This window comes from Podarcis raffonei, chromosome 12 (assembly GCF_027172205.1).
Source record: "Podarcis raffonei isolate rPodRaf1 chromosome 12, rPodRaf1.pri, whole genome shotgun sequence".
Taxonomy (NCBI): domain Eukaryota; kingdom Metazoa; phylum Chordata; class Lepidosauria; order Squamata; family Lacertidae; genus Podarcis; species Podarcis raffonei.
Genome location: NC_070613.1, coordinates 13,727,837 through 13,746,407, shown reverse-complemented (window position 1 = coordinate 13,746,407; position 18,571 = coordinate 13,727,837). Strand labels below are relative to the sequence as shown.

General features: G+C 41.3%; 1 protein-coding gene across 3 annotated transcripts in view; it reads left to right on the top strand.

Moving 5' to 3' along the window:
- Window positions 1-18,571, top strand: part of PTPRN2 (protein tyrosine phosphatase receptor type N2) — a 608,972-nt gene that overhangs the window by 209,862 nt on the left and 380,539 nt on the right. For all 3 annotated transcript variants that reach the window (XM_053409492.1, XM_053409491.1, XM_053409490.1), the window contains exon 11: window positions 9,241-9,320. In XM_053409492.1, the coding sequence (XP_053265467.1) occupies window positions 9,241-9,320 (80 nt within the window). The remainder of the gene's footprint in view (window positions 1-9,240; window positions 9,321-18,571) is intronic.

Sequence of the window (18,571 nt, the reverse complement as noted above, 5' to 3'; positions counted from 1 at the left end):
ACGGTGTGAAATAGGTATATTTAACTCAGCATGCAAATTCGCTTGGTAATCCTAGTTGAATCTAAGCCAAATCTTGCACAATTTGGGTATGCTGCAGTTACTTTTTAATGTGCAGCTATTTGGTGTTTGTGTTCAGCCCAGACAGATGCAATGTCTTTCAGAATAAGGCTGTCTCCTCTCTCCAGGTGCATGCAGTACCTGGCTAATTGTAGGTGAGCAGGAGGTTTTTTTGGGAGGGGAGGGGAGCACAGCTCTCATTTTTTCAGACCAGAAGTTATGGCATCATCTGCCAAATCTCCAGACCAGTTGGTGGACTCTCTTTGCTCTGGCAAATCAATGAATTGATAATGAGGTTTTTATTATTGCCACAGATGGTGATACAGGAAGTAAGAGAATTTGAGAGCCTGAATACTTTCCTTTTCTTTGGTGGTGCATCTACTCTATGCTGGCAATTTAGTTGGTAACCCTTCTTTGCAATATTGTCTGCATTTCTAGTTTGAAGCTAAAAGTTGCATCTGAGCTGACTTAAGAATCTTTTATCAATGAGTTTTACAAGTCAAACACTTGTAAAAGCAGCACTGCTTCCTGCCAGGTAACTGCACAGGATTGTATTCATGCCACATGGTTAATTGGGAGGCAAGCCCAGGTCTCCTGAGTCAAAAACATCTTTCTGCATTTTTGGACTGTTCTTGGGGCACAGCTGTGAGGGCTGCCATTATTAATTCCTGCACTTCAAAATTTGACACTGCGCCATTGCCTAGCTATGATAGGTTACAGAACAAAACTTCCGAGTGAGCAAAACTTGAGATTATGTAACCTTATAAACTTTTACAGAACTGCCACCAGCTTCTTATTAAAACAGTAAAGAACCCAAACCTGTAATATAAAAGTACATTTTAGTAGTGTGTCCGGTGGTTGTTTTATGAACACAGGGAAAGCAAAACCCAATTGGAAAAACAAAAACAGAACCCAGAAATATTTCAGAAAGAAGGAAAATAAGGGGCAAAGGAAAGATTTGCAGGTACTTAAAAATAAATAGCAGTTTAGTCAGTCTTAATTGCAAGGAATTACTTATTTGATATACCAAGGTTCAAGTGAAGTTTGCATAGTTTCTGACCTGTAAATCTACGTCTCTTCTTGAAACCAGCCTTTTCCATACCATTCCTGCCTTTTCCATATATCCAAAATAAATTCATCAAGAACTAAATATCTGTGTTCTCCAACTTCCTTATCCCTCATCTTCTAAACAATGACCCACTCTTTGAAAAAGTAACTGACTTTCCAAAACATGTGAGTAGAAAAATAGATTTCCTCGGGAGCTAAAATCCAATTACTATGTAGATCTTAAAACTTAATTTCATATACAGAATTAGAATTCTAACAGAACTAACAGGATATCTTGGTTACCCCTTCAAAGGAAGGTTGAACCAGTGAAGGGTAATTATCCTGCAGGAGAATTTCATTTACATCTGTAAAACATATATCAAAGTCCCCAAACAAGTGATATCTCAGATATAAGGAAGATTGGTAATTAATTCAGACTTACTGTCCTGAGGGCCTGTCACTGAATGAAGCAAGGTTAGAAGATGGCTGCTGTTTAGCATCTAACAGATTAGTCTTTTCTAATTTCTACACTTGTAGCTGGAATTTCTCCATGAAAAGATGTAATAGATCTACTGTGTCATGATAGCCACCTCATGTTTCACACTGGGGAGTTGCCACACCCCTTTATCATGTTGACTGCCCTTTTCTGAACGTTTTCCAGCACTGTCTGAAGGTGAAACGACCAGAACTAGTGAGGTCACACACAATGGCATTATAAAATTGGCAGCTTTATGTTCAATCCCTTTCCCCAATGATCCCTAACATGGAAATGGCCCACTTGCTGCAGCATCTTCTTCAAGCTATCCTATATAAAGGCAAGATTTCATTTCCAGTCATTGCCAGTTCAGACCTCATGAGCCTTTGTGTGGAATTAAGGCGCTACCCCCAGTATGCATGACTTAAAGCAGGAGATCCCCCATTTATATGAGCAACATGGTACCTTGTGATAGTTTGAGATTTGTCTGACTTTTGACCCTGAGGTCCACTTTCTTCCTCACTTCATTTAGAGGACCAAGTACAGCCTGAGCAGGCTTTTAAGTTTAACCTGGGAGTCAGAATGGGAGCGGAGGGACGCGGATGGCGCTGTGAGTTAAACCACAGAGCCTAGGACTTGCCGATCAGAAGGTCGGTGGTTCGAATCCCTGCGACGGGGTGAGCTCCCATTGCTCGGTCCCTGCTCCTGCCAACCTAGCAGTTTGAAAGCATGTCAAGTGCAAGTAGATAGATAGGTACCACTCCGGCGGGAAGGTAAATGGCGTTTCCGTGCGCTGCTCTGGTTCGCCAGAAGTGGCTTAGTCATGCTGGCCACATCACCCGGAAGCCGTATGCCGGCTCTCTCGGCCAATAAAGCGAGATGAGCGCCACAACCCCAGAGTCGGCCACGACTGGACCTAATGCTCAGGGGTCCCTTTACCTTTACCTTTAAGAATGGGAGCAGGTATTAGTGAAAGAATTCGACCTCACTGAAAGACACATTCCACACTGCACAATTTTAAACCCCAGGCATTATTTATGGCCTCTGTATTGATGTTATCTATTTCCATATGTGCTCATTCAAAATTATTTATGGAAACCTCCACAAGGTGAAGTCAAGCTTGTATGTGTGATGAGGAATTTCTTCTTCCACCTTGATTTCCACTCACTTCTTGTAATAGTTCCTTACAAACACTTGGTGGTGGGAGAAAAGTAGTAGGCTCTTCTGCTTTTCTCATCCTCTGCTCCCTGCCCATCTTCTAGCATACTGGGAGCCAGTGTGTTATAGTGGTTAAGAGCAGTAGTCTCGTAATCTGGTGAACCAGGTTCACGTATCCACTCCTCCACATGCAGCTGGTGGGTGACCTTGGAGTTCTTGTTGAAAATACACTAAAAAGGATATACCAAGAGCTCAGGCCACAAGTTTCAATATAAGGAATAATTCCTACTCGAGAGTTGAAAAGAAAAACGTGTATATTCTGCTAAGAATAACAGTTTGAAGCTAATAGTAAATTTAAACACAACGTGTAAGTACGATAGTTTTAAGGTAAAACGTTTAAGTACAGAAATAATGTAGTTTCAAATATGCAGTGATATAGTATAAAGGTACATAAAATACCAGTACACAACAATTATTTTGTACAAGTCTCAATGGCAGTCAAAAGGAGTCCATATTATATAGAATCAGAATAAAGAATAAAGAATCAAATAGGGCCGAAAAGGAGTATCCGGAGTGTGAATCAGATGTACGACTCAGTAGTGTCGGCCCTATTTGATTCTTTATTCTTTATTCTGATTCTATATAATATACCTTTATACTATATCACTGCATATTTGAAACTACATTATTTCTGTACTTAAACGTTTTACCTTAAAACTATCGTTGGGTATCGGTGGGTGACCTTGGGCTAGTCACATTTCTTTGAATTCTCTCAGCCCCACTCACCTCGCAGACTGTTTGTTGTGGGGGAGGAAGGGAAAGGAGAATGTTAGCCGCTTGATGAGACTCCTTAGGGTAGTGATAAAGCGGGATATCAAATTCAAACTCTTCTTCATCTAGAATGCTAGAATCTAGTAGTGTCCTAGCTGCAAGCAGCCCTGGAGAACATGTTTCTGCAGGATTTCCTGCACCTAGAATGGGCTACCATGGCACTATGAGCACTGGAAAGATTGGGGGGGGGGACGAATGAGGGAAGGGGTGAGGAACAGAGGAAGAACTTGCTGCCACCCCTGACTTGTCATCGTGTTAATTTGGAAGAAGGGAATGGGGTAATGAAGGGAAGGAACATTGTGTGTTGGTGACCTGGATACAAGCCAATTAAAGTGCAAGTCCAAATTAAGGTCTGTCTGGGTACTCATCCCATTTTCTGAATTTGGTAAAATAAATTATTATGATAGCCACAATCTCATCTAAATTATCTAGTTTTGACTCCTTTGTTATCTGCTAAATGTGTGCTCCTAGACACCCACCATATTCTAAACTACCGTCTGCTCTTGCGATTCATTTTAAGCTAAAAATATAAGGTTATCCTTCAGTCAGTCATTGCATCCTTATTTCCCTTTCCTGTGTGCTCTGTTCTGTATACAGGATCTCCCTTCCACAAACCTTCCTCTCCTGCCGCCTCTCAGCTGTGCTTGTTTGGGGACTGTGAGCCAGCAGCCCCCTTCTGCCATGCAGAAAGCATCAAGCGGATCATGCCCAATGTTGGCACAGATGTATTGGTGCTGCCGAAATGTGGCCGGTGGATAGCTCTCAAAATAAAAATGCAACATCACACTCATTCAACGGCATCGCACCCAAAAGCCAAAACACATCATAGACCAAATTATTTTGGTGTGTTTTCCTAAATGTATACCACTTAAATTGTTCAAGCTCCATCGCTTAGTGTTCCAGAAATAAATAATTATCGAAGTGCATTGTTTTGTCCCGTGTTTCTTAGGGACTCAATCCTCAGGACCGACAGGAGACTGGCTTCAGCCAGAAGTACATTGATTTGATCACTGTACCTCAGTGCTTTAGCACATTGTGAATAGAGTGACCAGCTGCAAAGGAGGACAAGATGCCAGTATCTAACAGTTATGTAGAACAAGGGTATGTTTCAGGGAAGAGGAAATGCTTTCTATACAACTCTGAAAGGCACAGGAACCCTCTCCTCCTTTACATATAGTTTTGAACTTCTTAGGCATGCTTTCAGAGCCACAAAACTGTTTCCTTCTGCCATCAGTTCCATGCTTTGTTGCTGACTATGCCACCAGCAGCGCTTGCTTCTCAAATACTTTTCCACTAGGGGGTATGGCAGACTGTAACTTCACTTCCCTGTGATCTTCCTTTTATGTTTCCCTAATAAGTACCGTACCTACGAGGGAAAGAAGTGTGGTCATATGAAGTTCAGTCCACAATCTATAAGAATTTAAATGGCCTCATTTATAAAAGTAATTGTAGCCCGCAACTGAAAGTGATGCAGGAACTGCTGTATTGATAATGTTGCACCTCTCTCTTTCTGGCTTTCAATTTGTTCATTCATTGATGTGAAATCATATGCTTGGAATTAGAGCAATAATAATAATTCTGACGATAAAAAATTGTGCATCGTGTGTGGCAAGGGTAAAAAACGGGGAGAGGAACATAATATCATTAACATGGAATCAAGTCATCCTTGACAAATTGACTGGAACCCACCATAAATGATGATAACCGTCTGCGACGTTGTTCAGATGCTGATGGTTTTTGTTTAAATCCAATACACAGCTGATATGAAAGTAGCACTACTGAATTTAAAAAAACAAAACAAACCAGCAGAAATTCCACCAACTTAGGGGGTAATTAGTCTGTACATTTCAAGTAATTTGTTTGATCAAGCAAACACTGTTTTGAATAGGATTAGGGTTGCTGTCTTACTATCCTCAATCTGCGCAATCACCTTTATATACAATTGCGTTGTTAAATGGATGTAAATCCAGGATAACCAAAATGCTTTATTGAAAATGTGCATGAATGCAACTGACGGTGTGATCTAATTCTCAATTCTATGATTAAGATGCTTTTCTAGTCACTGAAGATACACAGCAATGCCATGCTTCTCAGGCGTTTTGATTCATTTGACCAGCTGGGCTCTGGTGTTTTTATGTTTATGACCTCTTTTTCATCTTGCACAGTTTGTTGAATTTGTGTGTGATGTAATCTGCCCCAAAGGAGGCAATCTTCTTTACTCACCAGCCAGATCATGGGTGATATGTGAGAACAGTTTGTTTGCAATGAAATGCATCAGGTCATAAACACCATTACGCCCTTCAGTGGGAATTAGTATTTAAGAGTGGTGTCAAATCAATTGTGGTTAATATTAGCCAAGCTTCAAGGAGGTGTGGCGAACTGAGTGAAAGAGCAACATCTCATATGTCACTGATGCTGGAATCAAAATTTTCTCAGTAAGTCTTGGGAGGGGGAAGGTTCTTCTGCAACTTTATTTACTGTTTTTTTCTTTTTCCCTTGCTGGCTACACCTTCTTATATGCGTCAGTCAAATGCTGCTAATCCTACAAATAGCATAAAGTAAAGCAGAGACATCACCTTGCCAACAAAGGTCCTTATAGTTAAAGCTATGGTTTTCCCAATAGTGATGTATGGAAGTGAGAGCTGGACCATAAAGAAGGCTGATCGCCGAAGAATTGATGCTTTTGAATTATGGTGCTGGAGGAGACTCTTGAGAGTCCCATGGACTGCAAGAAGATCAAACCTATCCATTCTTAAGGAAATCAGCCCTGAGTGCTCACTGGAAGGACAGATGCTGAAGCTGGGGCTCCAGTACTTTGGCCACCTCTTGAGAAGACTCCCTGGAAAAGACCCTGATGTTGGGAAAGATGGAGGGCACAAGGAGAAGGGGACGACAGAGGACGAGATGGTTGGACAGTGTTCTTGAAGCTACCAGCATGAGTTTGACCAAACTGCGGGAGGCAGTGGAAGACAGGAGTGCCTGGCGTGCTCTGGTCCATGGGGTCACGAAGAGTCGGACATGACTAAACGATTAAACAACAACAACAACAACAAAATAGTGTGCTGATCTTGACTATGGGAATTGTAGGCTGAAAACCTCAAGAGAAGAAATGGACCAAAAATATTTCCTTCTCCGCCACAAACGTTTAACAGTTTCATATGGACACACAATGTTAGCTACAATTCACACCTATCCTGTAGGTTTTTGTTAAATGAAATACTGCATTTTGCTACATTTCTCCCCAAACCAGCTTCAATCTGAATTGAGGAAAAGAATAACCTATCTGTGGTTTAAGCCAGTAATGTGTACATAGCCTTATGTTCTAAAGAAAGATGTGGAATTCCCAAATTACTACGTTGTTACCATGCTGCTAAATTTATCTGGATATAAAAAGATAAAGGTGATCCAGCAATTAAAAATATTGAACGAACCTTCTTCTGTGTTCCATCCTCTGGATAATAGAAAAGAAAAGGCAGCTTTTTCTAAAGTGTCAAAATGTTATTAATACCTTACTGTCCACATGGGACAATTACTACAGTAAGATTTCACCTACAACCTTCTTGCTTAAGGAGCTACGCCAACAAGTTTCACAATTTAAATTCCCCTTTTCCAGATAAGGAATTGTCTGTCTATACAAGAAACAATCTTTTTATAGAATTCTAACATACAATTCTCAAGAATTGGATGGATTTTGAAACTGATGATGAGTCAAGGCACAAAGATTCCCCAAATACATTATATCATAAAATACATTATATCTTTGACATGTGATGGGCATAGCACTGAAGCTTTTTGCAAGTAGATGGTTCAAGGAATATTGTCATCTACTGTACTAATGTTAATGTACCTATGGATTCTCCTGTATACTGTCTTTAATATTGTACCAGGAGTGTTCCCTGGAAAGGGTTGCTAAATTAGTTTATGTTTAGCACCCGAAATTTTAGGAGAGACCTTCAAAACTAGAATAACTGGGGACATTATGGGATACACTTTTATTACGGTAGTTATACCCGGGGTCAGCAACCTTTTTCAGCAGGGGGCCAGTCCATCGTCCCTCAGACAATATGGTGGGCCAGACTATATTTTTGGGGGGGAAATGAATGAATTCCTATGCCCCACAAATAACCCAGAGATGCATTTTAAATAAACGCACACATTCTACTCATGTAAAAACACGCTGATTCCTGGACCGTCTGCGCTCCGGATTGAGAAGGCAATTAGGCCGCATCCGGCCCATGGGCCTTAAGTTGCCTACCGAAGAGTTAAACTGATGGCTCCACATGAATTTGGTGCCCACTAATTGTTTTCATAAAGAACTTCTTGTCATTGGATTATAAACAATTCAAATGTTTAATGTAGAAACTTGTCCTTTATATTGAGTGTATGTTTTAACTTACGGGGTGCTGACTTGATTTTAATATTTGAGGTGTCTTGCTGCTTACTAGAGCTATATCATTTCAATAGACAAGTACCTCTTGGTTCTTTTGTTTTCAATTCTAGAGGATGATAAGAAGACACTGACTAGCTGTGCCTTCCTAACCACTATGTTGATGCAAATGATGCAGAAAAAGTATTAGCTGTAGCTAAAATGTGTAAATGAGGCATAGACCTCTGGCTCGGAGTCATCATAAGTTCCTAATGTGGTCTTTAGTGCCAAACCCTAGTTGAAAAATCAGCTGCTACTTAACATAATGCCAGGTGGTCTGGACATAAGGAAGCATGACCTAATTGTGGATTTTGACTCAGGCTTCAGTCCTGAAAGTGCTTATTTGTGAATGATCCTGTAGCTTATTTTGCAGTAATTTAAGATGTTTTTCATTAATGCAATGAATTATATAAGAAGAACATGCACATCACCTGTATCATTACTCCTCTAAAATCAAACTTCAGTGCCCCTGTGCCTATCAGTTTGGATGTGAAATGGAGTTACCTGAAAGCAAGATATTTCTGCATACTCTGTAGACTTCCAGTGTGTGCAGAACACCCCCCCGCCCAATTCCAAACAATAACCTATGGTTAGTGACCAGGTACTTATGGAATATTGAAAAGTCACAAAACGTTGAGTGAGGTGAAGGAAGGAAGGAAGGAGGCAGGAAGGGAGGGAAGGAACCAGAGATACCAGGTATCTGAAGAAGTGTGCATGCACACGAAAGCTCATACCAATAGCAAACTTAGTTGGTCTCTAAATGCTACTGGAAGCATTTTTTAAATTTTGTTTCAACTACAGCAGACCAACACGGCTACCTACCTATAACTATGTCCTATACAGGGATATTACAGGAGGGAAGAAAGTGACAATCACATCCTTTTAAAAAAATAAAATAAAAAATCCACGTTCTCCAGACCTTGCCCACCCAAGTAGCAATAAATCTTCAGGTTTGGGAATGATGAATGGATATTGATAATTATTGGAATAATAAAAGCAATGCATTGGTACCCATTCATTACTCTTGGTACTTGCTGGTTCAACTTTCATTTTACTTTTTGTACAAAAAGCTTGGTTGAGTTTTTCATTCATAACTAAATCAATATGCACCTTACTTTGATATTGAGATTATAAACGTCTAGCTGAGCCTAATAAAACACACTGGAGATGATAAATTATCCTTGAATATATTTTGTATGTTATGTTCCTTAGTTACAAACCTCTTGTTTCACATCCTGTTTTGTAGCATGCTGGGGCCAGCTGTGACCTTCAAAGTGCACTCAAATGTCTTCAATGTCACCACAGCCGATGTTGCCAAAGCAGCAGGTAAGAATTCTTATTGTCAAATGCACCCTTTTCTCCACCCACCATTGAATTTAGAAAGACAGTCTCAGACAACAAGAAGGGTCCTTATCACTAGAAGATTGACATTTAATGAAACAGACATTTGAAGGGGTGGTAGCCTAAATGGAAAACTTAAGTGTAGCATCTCCAACTCAATTAAAACTGCCTGACACTTCCTTATTTGTAAAAGAACTGAGCAGAGAATGAGGCCTGGATTTTTATAATGAAAGAGAGCCCACAGTGATGTGTTTGAAAGAGAGAAAACGTACAGTTCTTAAATGAGTATTTGACATCAGCGAGTTCCAGCCTAGTGTAGCTGTACAGCACAAAAGAAGTATGACTACAATTAAGCCTTTATTTCTGGACTTCGGAATTGGCTATAAACGTGTTTGTGCTGTCAAGTTAATTTGACAATTCCCATGACCCAGAGATGGTGAGCATTGCAGATCAACAGCGAACGTCCTCCTCGAAAAGAGCCATGGCAGTGCAGTGCGGATTTGATTATAGTCATTTTGGAGTCTAGCCTTGATTGTAAATTGTTTTGCTGACCTGAAATCGTGCCTAGAATTCCACTTGGAGGCCCAAGGTTTGTTGCCCCCCTAGGTGAATTAAAAGTTTGCTGCTTCCTCACCTCCTCCCTGTACCTTGTCCTGTGCTGACCAGCTTGACAATATCACATTAAAAGATTAAGAGCTGGCCTGGGTATTATTTTCTCATCTCCCCGTTTAATGTTCCTTCCCCTGAAGGGGAGGAATAACCTCTCTCCCCAAGACATTATCAGTGCTGAGACAGGCACCCCCAAGTGGTTACCTGGTTTACTTTGGTGTCTGGGCAAGCTCTGTGCTGTAAGTTTGCCCGGGGTAACTCAAGCATGCTTTTAATGAGTAAGAACAAACGATCAAACTGGTTTGAAATTGTCGCTTATATAATCTCATGGGAGCTTCCGATGGCAAAAATACTACGCCATGAAAAGTACCATGGATTGAATGTATGTACAGTAGATTGAATATCTTGGCGCTCAACTGTTCCACAAGTAACCTAGGAGGTAATACAGTGTGGTATTAAGTTAACCTGTAGATTTGTGCATTTGCAAGCCTAGTCTATTGGCACACGGCGGGAGGCAATCCTAGCAGGGTGTGGAGGACAAGGGCAGTGGCGATGCCCGCCCTATCTCTTTTGCGATGAGAAGCAGTGCCACTGTTGCTGGGATGATATCGCCAACACTCTGACCCCCAGCTGCCAGTGCAGACAAGGTCTGTGATAGTACTCAAGTGCATTAGACAGCTGTGCGTGTACCCATTATCAACCTCCACTGTATGTGTGTCTGTCTCCTAATAAAAACTCCATGTACCCATACCAACTTAAAGAACCATGTTGCTTAGGAATATGAAGCACAACACAGTGAAGACGCAGTGCTGTCCATTTCTGTTAATTTCAGTTGCAGAGTTTAAGCATGCACTTAACTTCCTACAGAAATTAATTGGGTTTGAGTGGGCTTAACTCTGCCTTCACCAGTGTGGTTGGGCAGATACTTGGAGCTGCCTTGTTGACAGTAATGTCACCACAGGCTACCTGGGCGAGGCTGATAAGGGGCAGGGTGGCAGCAAGGTTTGTGCTGTGTGTGTGACCCATGGGAGTGATGGATTGGCTCTGCCAGTGTATCCATGAAATCCTAAGCAGACCTTGGGGGTCTCAAATTTCAGTGGTGTCCTGTGTGATGCTAGAATTTGGCACCCCTGCGTCTTGGCTTCCATTCCACATCGTAGTTCTGGTGCCCTTGTGGCACCCCCAAGGCTCTGCAACCAGTGTGACTGGTCACTCTCCTAAATCCACTTCTGCCTAAAGTCATCACCACCCTACCCCAACCCCATCCAGATTAGCTGTAGCAAACCCAGTGCCAAGAGGGTGGTCCTACCACACTTGCCACTATTTGTTGACTGGATTATGGTCCTGGTGTGTGTGTGTTTTAATAAATGCACTGGGTATCACCAATTAAAGTGATTTAAAGTCATCCTCTTTGAGGTATTCTGTATACATGACATTGACTGAGGTGCAGCTACTTCATTTGAATCCAGGGCCTGTACATCTTTTGTGCCCCGTGAAGACAAATGCTTGTTTAGTTTTAGTACATTGGTTTGTCTTAGGCATTGTACATTGGTTTGTCTAGGAACTCGATATCCATTCTAGGGTCGGCAGTGCTCAAGGGAAGAGCAATTTACTTGTTGTTTACAAAATCCCAGTTCACAAAACCTGTAGGTTTTTAAAATATAACTTTTATATGCATCTCGGTAATTTACCCTCCGCCTAAAGGACTAGCTTCGTAATCCTGTCACGTCTCTTTGGAGTTGATTACACTGAGTAGTAGAGGAGGAGTAGAGGATGGAAGGGCAGTATTTAAGAGTTTCAAGAAATAGTTCATATTGCCAACATATCAAATTTCGTTTCTTTGGATATGAAAGTCATATTGTTATATACTGAGCTTGGATCCTAGAACAATACGGAGGTAGGATCCTAAAAGGCAGCAACCTGATTGGTCTGCAGGAACAGCCCAATCAAGCTCCAGGAGGAAGTGAATGAGCAACCTGATTGGCCAGCAGGAAAAGTCCAATCAGGCTCCAGGAGGGGACTTGAATCAGCCAATCACACGGGACCCATTGTGTAAATAGTGTATATATAACCAGAGGTTTTGGGGAAAAGCACTCACTCACTGTTTACCATGAGCTGAAATAAAGAGCATGAAATCAACACTCAACTCCGAATATATTTCACATATACATTATAGCAGATGCGGTCATAAAAACAAAATAACCCACACATTCCATGGACATATATATTAATATATATATATTAAGGGGGTGGGGGAATATAGTCATATAGCACCCCTTCCAACTTCACACCCACACTGCCCCCAATTACTTTGCTGGGATCTATAGTTCGGTGCCAGAATGTGACTACATAGTCCAGAAGGGACTCTGGTAAAGAACAATTTCCAACTCTCTCTGCCTTCTCTATGGTGTTGGGAACTGACACTCTGAGATATATTTTGGAGCAGGAGCGATGATGTCATCTGTCGAAACACCAGGGAAATTTACGGGTCCTCCTTGCTCTAGCCAGTGAATGAGACAAGAACGAGGCTTCCGTGTTTTGCTATGTGTGGAACACATTAACACAGGAAATCTGAGAATGAGGAAAATAATCAAACTGTGATACTTGCTCCCCCTGTTTTTGATGGGGTTCTTGTTTCATGCTAGCAACTTATATGGCAAAAACTTCTTTGGAAGATTGTTTGCATTTCTGATTTAATGGCTGCATTAAACATCTCTTCAGTGACTGTCACTTATTCTTAATCAATTGGGCATTATGCTAATATTTGGGTGTGGCTGTGTGTCATCACAGCTCATTGTATTTTTGGACCTTGTGGTGTGGACACGCAGAGCTCCTACAGTTCAACATTTGCCACACCACTGCTGCGCCTTTACCTCTCAGGTCGTCCCTGTTTGGCAGAAGGAAGTTTGCTGCCTTGGGACTAGTTCCCATAAAAATGCATAAACTCCATTTCCTCTCTCCCCTCCAGGTGCGTATTACAGACAATATTGTGGAGAGCTGTAAAAGTAATTTAAAAGCAAACCAAGCAAAGAAGAAATATTGAGTATGCCTTCTGATAATGTTCATGGCATTCCTCTCCCTGCCCTTTTGCTCCTTTTCAGAACTAGAAGACATGCAACTTGGTAGTTATTGTCAAAGTTTCTCCCTATACGAGACAGTCCTGTAGGTCCCACAGATATATTGTAAGTGTAATTATAACTTAAGTAATTGCTCCGCATATAGAAGTTGCTTTTGGGAATCCTATCCTTAAATAGTCTAACTGTGTGCAAATTATCTTTAACAGAAGCTTGTCACCTAGGGATATAAGCTGTTCATAGAAGTTTTCAAGGAAACAAAAAAGCCCATTAAGATTGCCTTGGAATAGTCAATAATTAAAGTGATAATGCATGAAAATGATAAAAACTCAAAGCCTCTACCATTTCCCCCCTCATTCTCTCTCTTCTCTCTCTCTCCCATCCAGAATTAAAATATTCACTCTATATGGCCTTGAAATGCTCTGTTTTGTTTTTATGACAGAACTTGCCCATTGTGTAATACAATTGGTTTCCAAGCATCCAGCTTGATGTAGTGTAGCTTTTTTTTTTTAGGCATAATGACTAAGTACATTGTTTTGTGCTTGCCTTTCCCAAGTTGTAATAAGTTCAGGGTAGTCTTTATGGCAAATTGGGTTAAACCACAGAGACTAGGACTTGCCGATCAGAAGGTTGGCGGTTCAAATCCCCGCGACGGGGTGAGCTCCCGTTGCTCGGTCCCTGCTCCTGCCAACCTAGCAGTTCGAAAGCACGTCAAAGTGCAAGTAGATAAATAGGTACCGCTCCGGCGGGAAGGTAAACGGCATTTCCGTGCACTGCTCTGGTTCGCCAGAAGCGGCTTAGTTATGCTGGCCCCATGACCCGGAAGCTGTACGCCGGCTCCCTCGGCCAATAAACCGAGATGAGCGTCGCAACCCCAGAGTCGGCCACGACTGGACCTAATGGTCAGGGGTCCCTTTACCTTTACCTTGTTTGTAGGGGGGGGAATTCTGGAAATAGCATGGTATCCTTATAATAATAATAAAATTCATTTACAAATGTAGAGGTATAGCAGTCATTACTCAAAGAGCGGGCACATGGGCAGGCAGCAAAGGTTCCAGAATTAGAACTAGAGCACTGAGAGCAAAACTCTTTTTCGTAATGGTTCAGTCGGTTAGCGCATGATGCTGATAACGCCAAAGTTGCAGATGTGATCCCCGTATGGTACAGCTGCATATTCCTGCATTACAGGGGGTTGGACTAGATGATCCTCACGGTCTCTTCCAACTCTACAAGTTTATGATAAATCTTATTTATTTATGCAACTCTGCCAGACACTGGGCAAAATGAGTCCTTCAGTCAGCCTACATAATCAAATATTAATGCATCATTCAGCTGAAATTAATTGGAGTTACTTCCAGATAAATTTCCAACAATTGGATGGTAAGTCTGATCTTGACTCTTGCTAAAATGAGCAGCATGGATAATATACATTTGAAATGAAACAGCAGACTTTCCACCGCCTTTTATCTGCAAAAATGCCCTGCGGGCAGCTAAGCTCTGGCAGTTTACACCTGCTAGTTATTTGGAAGTTTGCCTGTTCATATGCACCTTTGAAGAATATGGCCACAACTTTTTGGATGAGTAACAAGAACATTATAAAGCTACAAATGATTGAAAAAATTGCTTTAAAGCATGCATAGGCAACATCTGCTAATTCTTTGTGCAATGGTGCCTAATTTGGCCTCGTTCCTTAAGTGGCATTGCAGTGCCATTTCCCCATGTTTAGTTTCACTAATAATCATTAGCTAAAGGACTTAGTGCAGTCACACTGCTACTAAAACAGTTGGCACAAGAGTGATGAAGCCAAGTGAGGAACTGAAACCTTAATCCTCATTATAATAATATGATTGGACATGGTACCTGGGAGCTGCTTCCTGGAAAATGCGAGCGGCTGTAACTTGAGCTCTGGTCAGTGGTGGCCAACATATAAAACGCAGGTCACATGTTAAGTTGCTTTGTTTCCTACAGGCTCTTTTAGCAGCCCTAGGCATACTGGATTTATTTCCTCTCTTGTTAAGCTATTACTATTAAAGCCTGCTTTTATATAAATATGTCCAAAGTGGCTTACAGCAGAACACAAAATACTATAAAGCAAATCCATACTATCGAAACACTTAACAGCTACATCTTGATTTTTCTGCTAAGTATCAATCCACCACATCTGCAAAACTGAAACTGGGTCCAAGATTGAGGAAAGGCATGCCGATATTAAAAGTGTTCCTTATCATGGAAAGGATGAAAAAGATGAGCAGTGGATGATCTCCTTACATTTAAAGAGATGCTTTCTGCTGGTACACAACAGCTGTGCAGGATTGTATCAAAATCATAGAATTGTGGAGGTGGAAGGGACCACAAGCGTCATCTAGTCCAACCCTTGCAATGCAGGATGGGGCTCGAACCCACAACCTTGAGATTAAGAGTCTTGTGCTCTACCAACTAAAAATGGAACAGAGATTCTCCTCCCTATCTTCCCATGCAAGATTTCAAATAGGAAAACAAGTTTTTATGGAACTTTGAAGATACAATGTCGAAATTTACTATAGATACAAGTGCATACTGTATATTGAAGTTGTTGTTTTAAATGCCTCAAGTTGTTTCAGTTTGGAGGTAACCGTTTCACAATGATCGTACCTTGCGGAAATGCATTGTACATACCGTGTATGCACTGTGCACAGATTAACGTACTTGCATCAAATAAAATAAATGGAGGTTTATATTGTCTCCTTTGGGACTGTGCCAGTGTGAGCAACATGTATTGCATTGTTTGCTGAACAGCAGCCTGCACTGCTGTATCCTAAAGTGAGTTTTCAAAAAGTAGCTTGGGATTATATGGTTCTCATCAATGTGGGCTGCCAGTTGTTCAGGTTGTTACGCAATCTAAACACAGACATTTTTGGCAAAGAACGGTCAAGCAAAGTATATTCCAAGGAGCTTCTTCAGTGTAAAATGTTGTGTATGACCCCTCTGCTAACAACCTTTGAACTTTTCATGGACAGCAATGATATGTGTGCCTCTACACTTACATAGTCAGGATTGTCCATATTAATGCAAGCAAAAAATATGAGTAATTAATACCATGATAATGAGGGAGGCTTTGAGATACCTGAAGGAGCGTCTCCACCCCCATCGTTCTGCCCGGACACTGAGGTCCAGCACCGAGGGCCTTCTGGCGGTTCCCTCATTGTGAGAAGCAAAGCTACAGGGAACCAGGCAGAGGGCCTTCTCGGTAGTGGCACCCGCCCTGTGGAAGGCCATCCCACAAGATGTCAAAGAGAAAAACAACTACCTGACATTCAGAAGACATCTTAAGGCAGCCCTGTTCAGGGAAGTTTTTAATCTGTGATATTTTAGTGTATTTTTGGTTTCTATGGAAGCCGCCCAGAGTGGCTGGGGAAACCCAGCCAGATGGGCGGGGTACAAATAATAAATTATTATTATTATGAGATGCAGATGAACCTAAAATGTTGGATGCATCCAGACGTAGCTTGCAGTGAACAATGGGGTGCAGAATACTCGTGAAGCCTTATTTCATAAAGCCTAGCTATCTGGAATGTTTGCTCATTAGAATTCATTTTGCGCCCCTTGATTTCAGAGCAGCTATGCAAAACCGCTCCCATTGATGCAAATGTATAAATTAAATGTGTACCAGCAAGAATACTAATGTGTACTTAAGAAAGTCGTTTCATATCTCCAAGCTCCAGTTTAACAGTTTGCAAAAATGAGTCCTCATGAATCCAAACAAATATATTGTTAGGCGGGGAGAGTAAATAAAGTAAATATGAAGAACATAAGAAGAGCCTGTTGCATCAGGCCGGTGGGCCGTCTAAGGCGGCATTTTGTTCTCACGGTGGCCAAACCATGGAAAGCCAGGACCTCAGCGCAGCAGCTGTCTCACTTGTGGGAATTCTTGACTGAAAGTTAGTAGAGGACAAATGTATATAAGGTATAATTACATGAATTGCTCCCAGCTCATTTCCTTACCTGATCTAACAGCCAGAAAAATGGTGACAGCAATCACAGAGCTGGAAGACTCATCTAGTGGTTCTTTCTATCTACCTCCTTTAGTGATGGCAGGTTTGATTGGCAGGATATCATGCAGCTAATATTTAATTTCCCATTAAAAACTGCGACAGACTGGCAACAAATTTTTCTATGCCAGACTTAAGAAGGCGCCTCTTGGCAAAGCTTTCTACTTGTTTTAGATCAGTAACAAGCAGAGGTGGGCAGAAACACACCAGCATTACTCCTTCCTAAACATCTAGGTAATTACTTTTGACAAGTGTTTGCTGGAGAGAAGGTCATAACTGTCAGCATATAAGATCTATGCTAATCTGCTCAGCTGGAGAAGACTCAGGTAGCTAATGTTTTTGTAATTAGAAGTTGTGGGAGCCATTTTACAACGTTGCGGCTTTGCATTGAGAAAAATGGTGCCACTAACACGGTGCAATTTCATTTGCTAAAGTTTACATGGCTGCTTCATTTGGAGGTGGGGCAGAGGCGGGTGTTAGCTTGCATGCTCCATGTTTAGGAAATAATTGGTAAATGAAATATTATGTTCGATCCATGACTGGACTTTCTAAGATTATCTTTCCCCCCTGTGTTATTTCTTTCTCTTTTGGGCTCTCTTTTTTGCATAGCACTTCAGTATAAGAAACCATGTACAATCATGTAAATAACCAAGTGTGACAATTGGGTGCACACATTTTGCTCAGGTTTTTTAAAAAATAAATAAATTGAAGGGCCTTTTATCTCCTCTTCCCGCTGTTCTGCTCCCAATCACCACCCAGAAGAAAGGAGCAAACACAAGCATGTATCCTTCATGTGGGTTTGTCTTAAAGCCCCTTTCAACATTCTGCTTTGAAAACGAGTAAAATTAAACTCTGCAAAGGCCTGTGCCTGTAGCGGCAGCAGTGAAGAGTGCAACTCCTTAATAATTTTTATGGTTTCATGTTTGTTGGATGCTTCCTTTGCATGATTTTTTTAATTGAAACTTTTCATCATATAATACAATAAAAAAGTAAAACTAAAATGAAAGAAAGAGAGAAAATACAGATCCCTCTTTCAAGGGTAGATCTTAACCCTTGTCTCACACAGAAGGGGCCACACCCTCCCAGCTCACACATGGGAGCTTCCCTTTCTTCTGCCAACTTCCCACCCTGGGAGATTTTCCCAGGTAAGTTTTCCATAGTAAGTATAAAAAATCAAGTGGATGGAGTCTGCCTATATGTTTGATGTTGCAGTTGTTGCTGTTGCTGTTGTTGCTGTTGTTATTGTTAGGTTTCTGTTATGCCACTGTGCAGTGCTTGGAGTCACAAGACTCTGTTTACATTCCAGACATTCCAGACTGTTGGAAGTCTCACGGGAGACAGATGTTGATATTACTGGTTTCCTGTTTCTTTGTACCAGTTGCCTCTCAGCTTTCACAGAGAGAGGATGTATATTCTTTTCTGTCTGCGTAGTTAGAAATAAAGCTCTTAGAAATGTAGTTCATATTTCTTGTCCTTCTGCTGCTGCTTGCATACTCTGCGTAATGGGAGCATGCCTGGAGCCTCA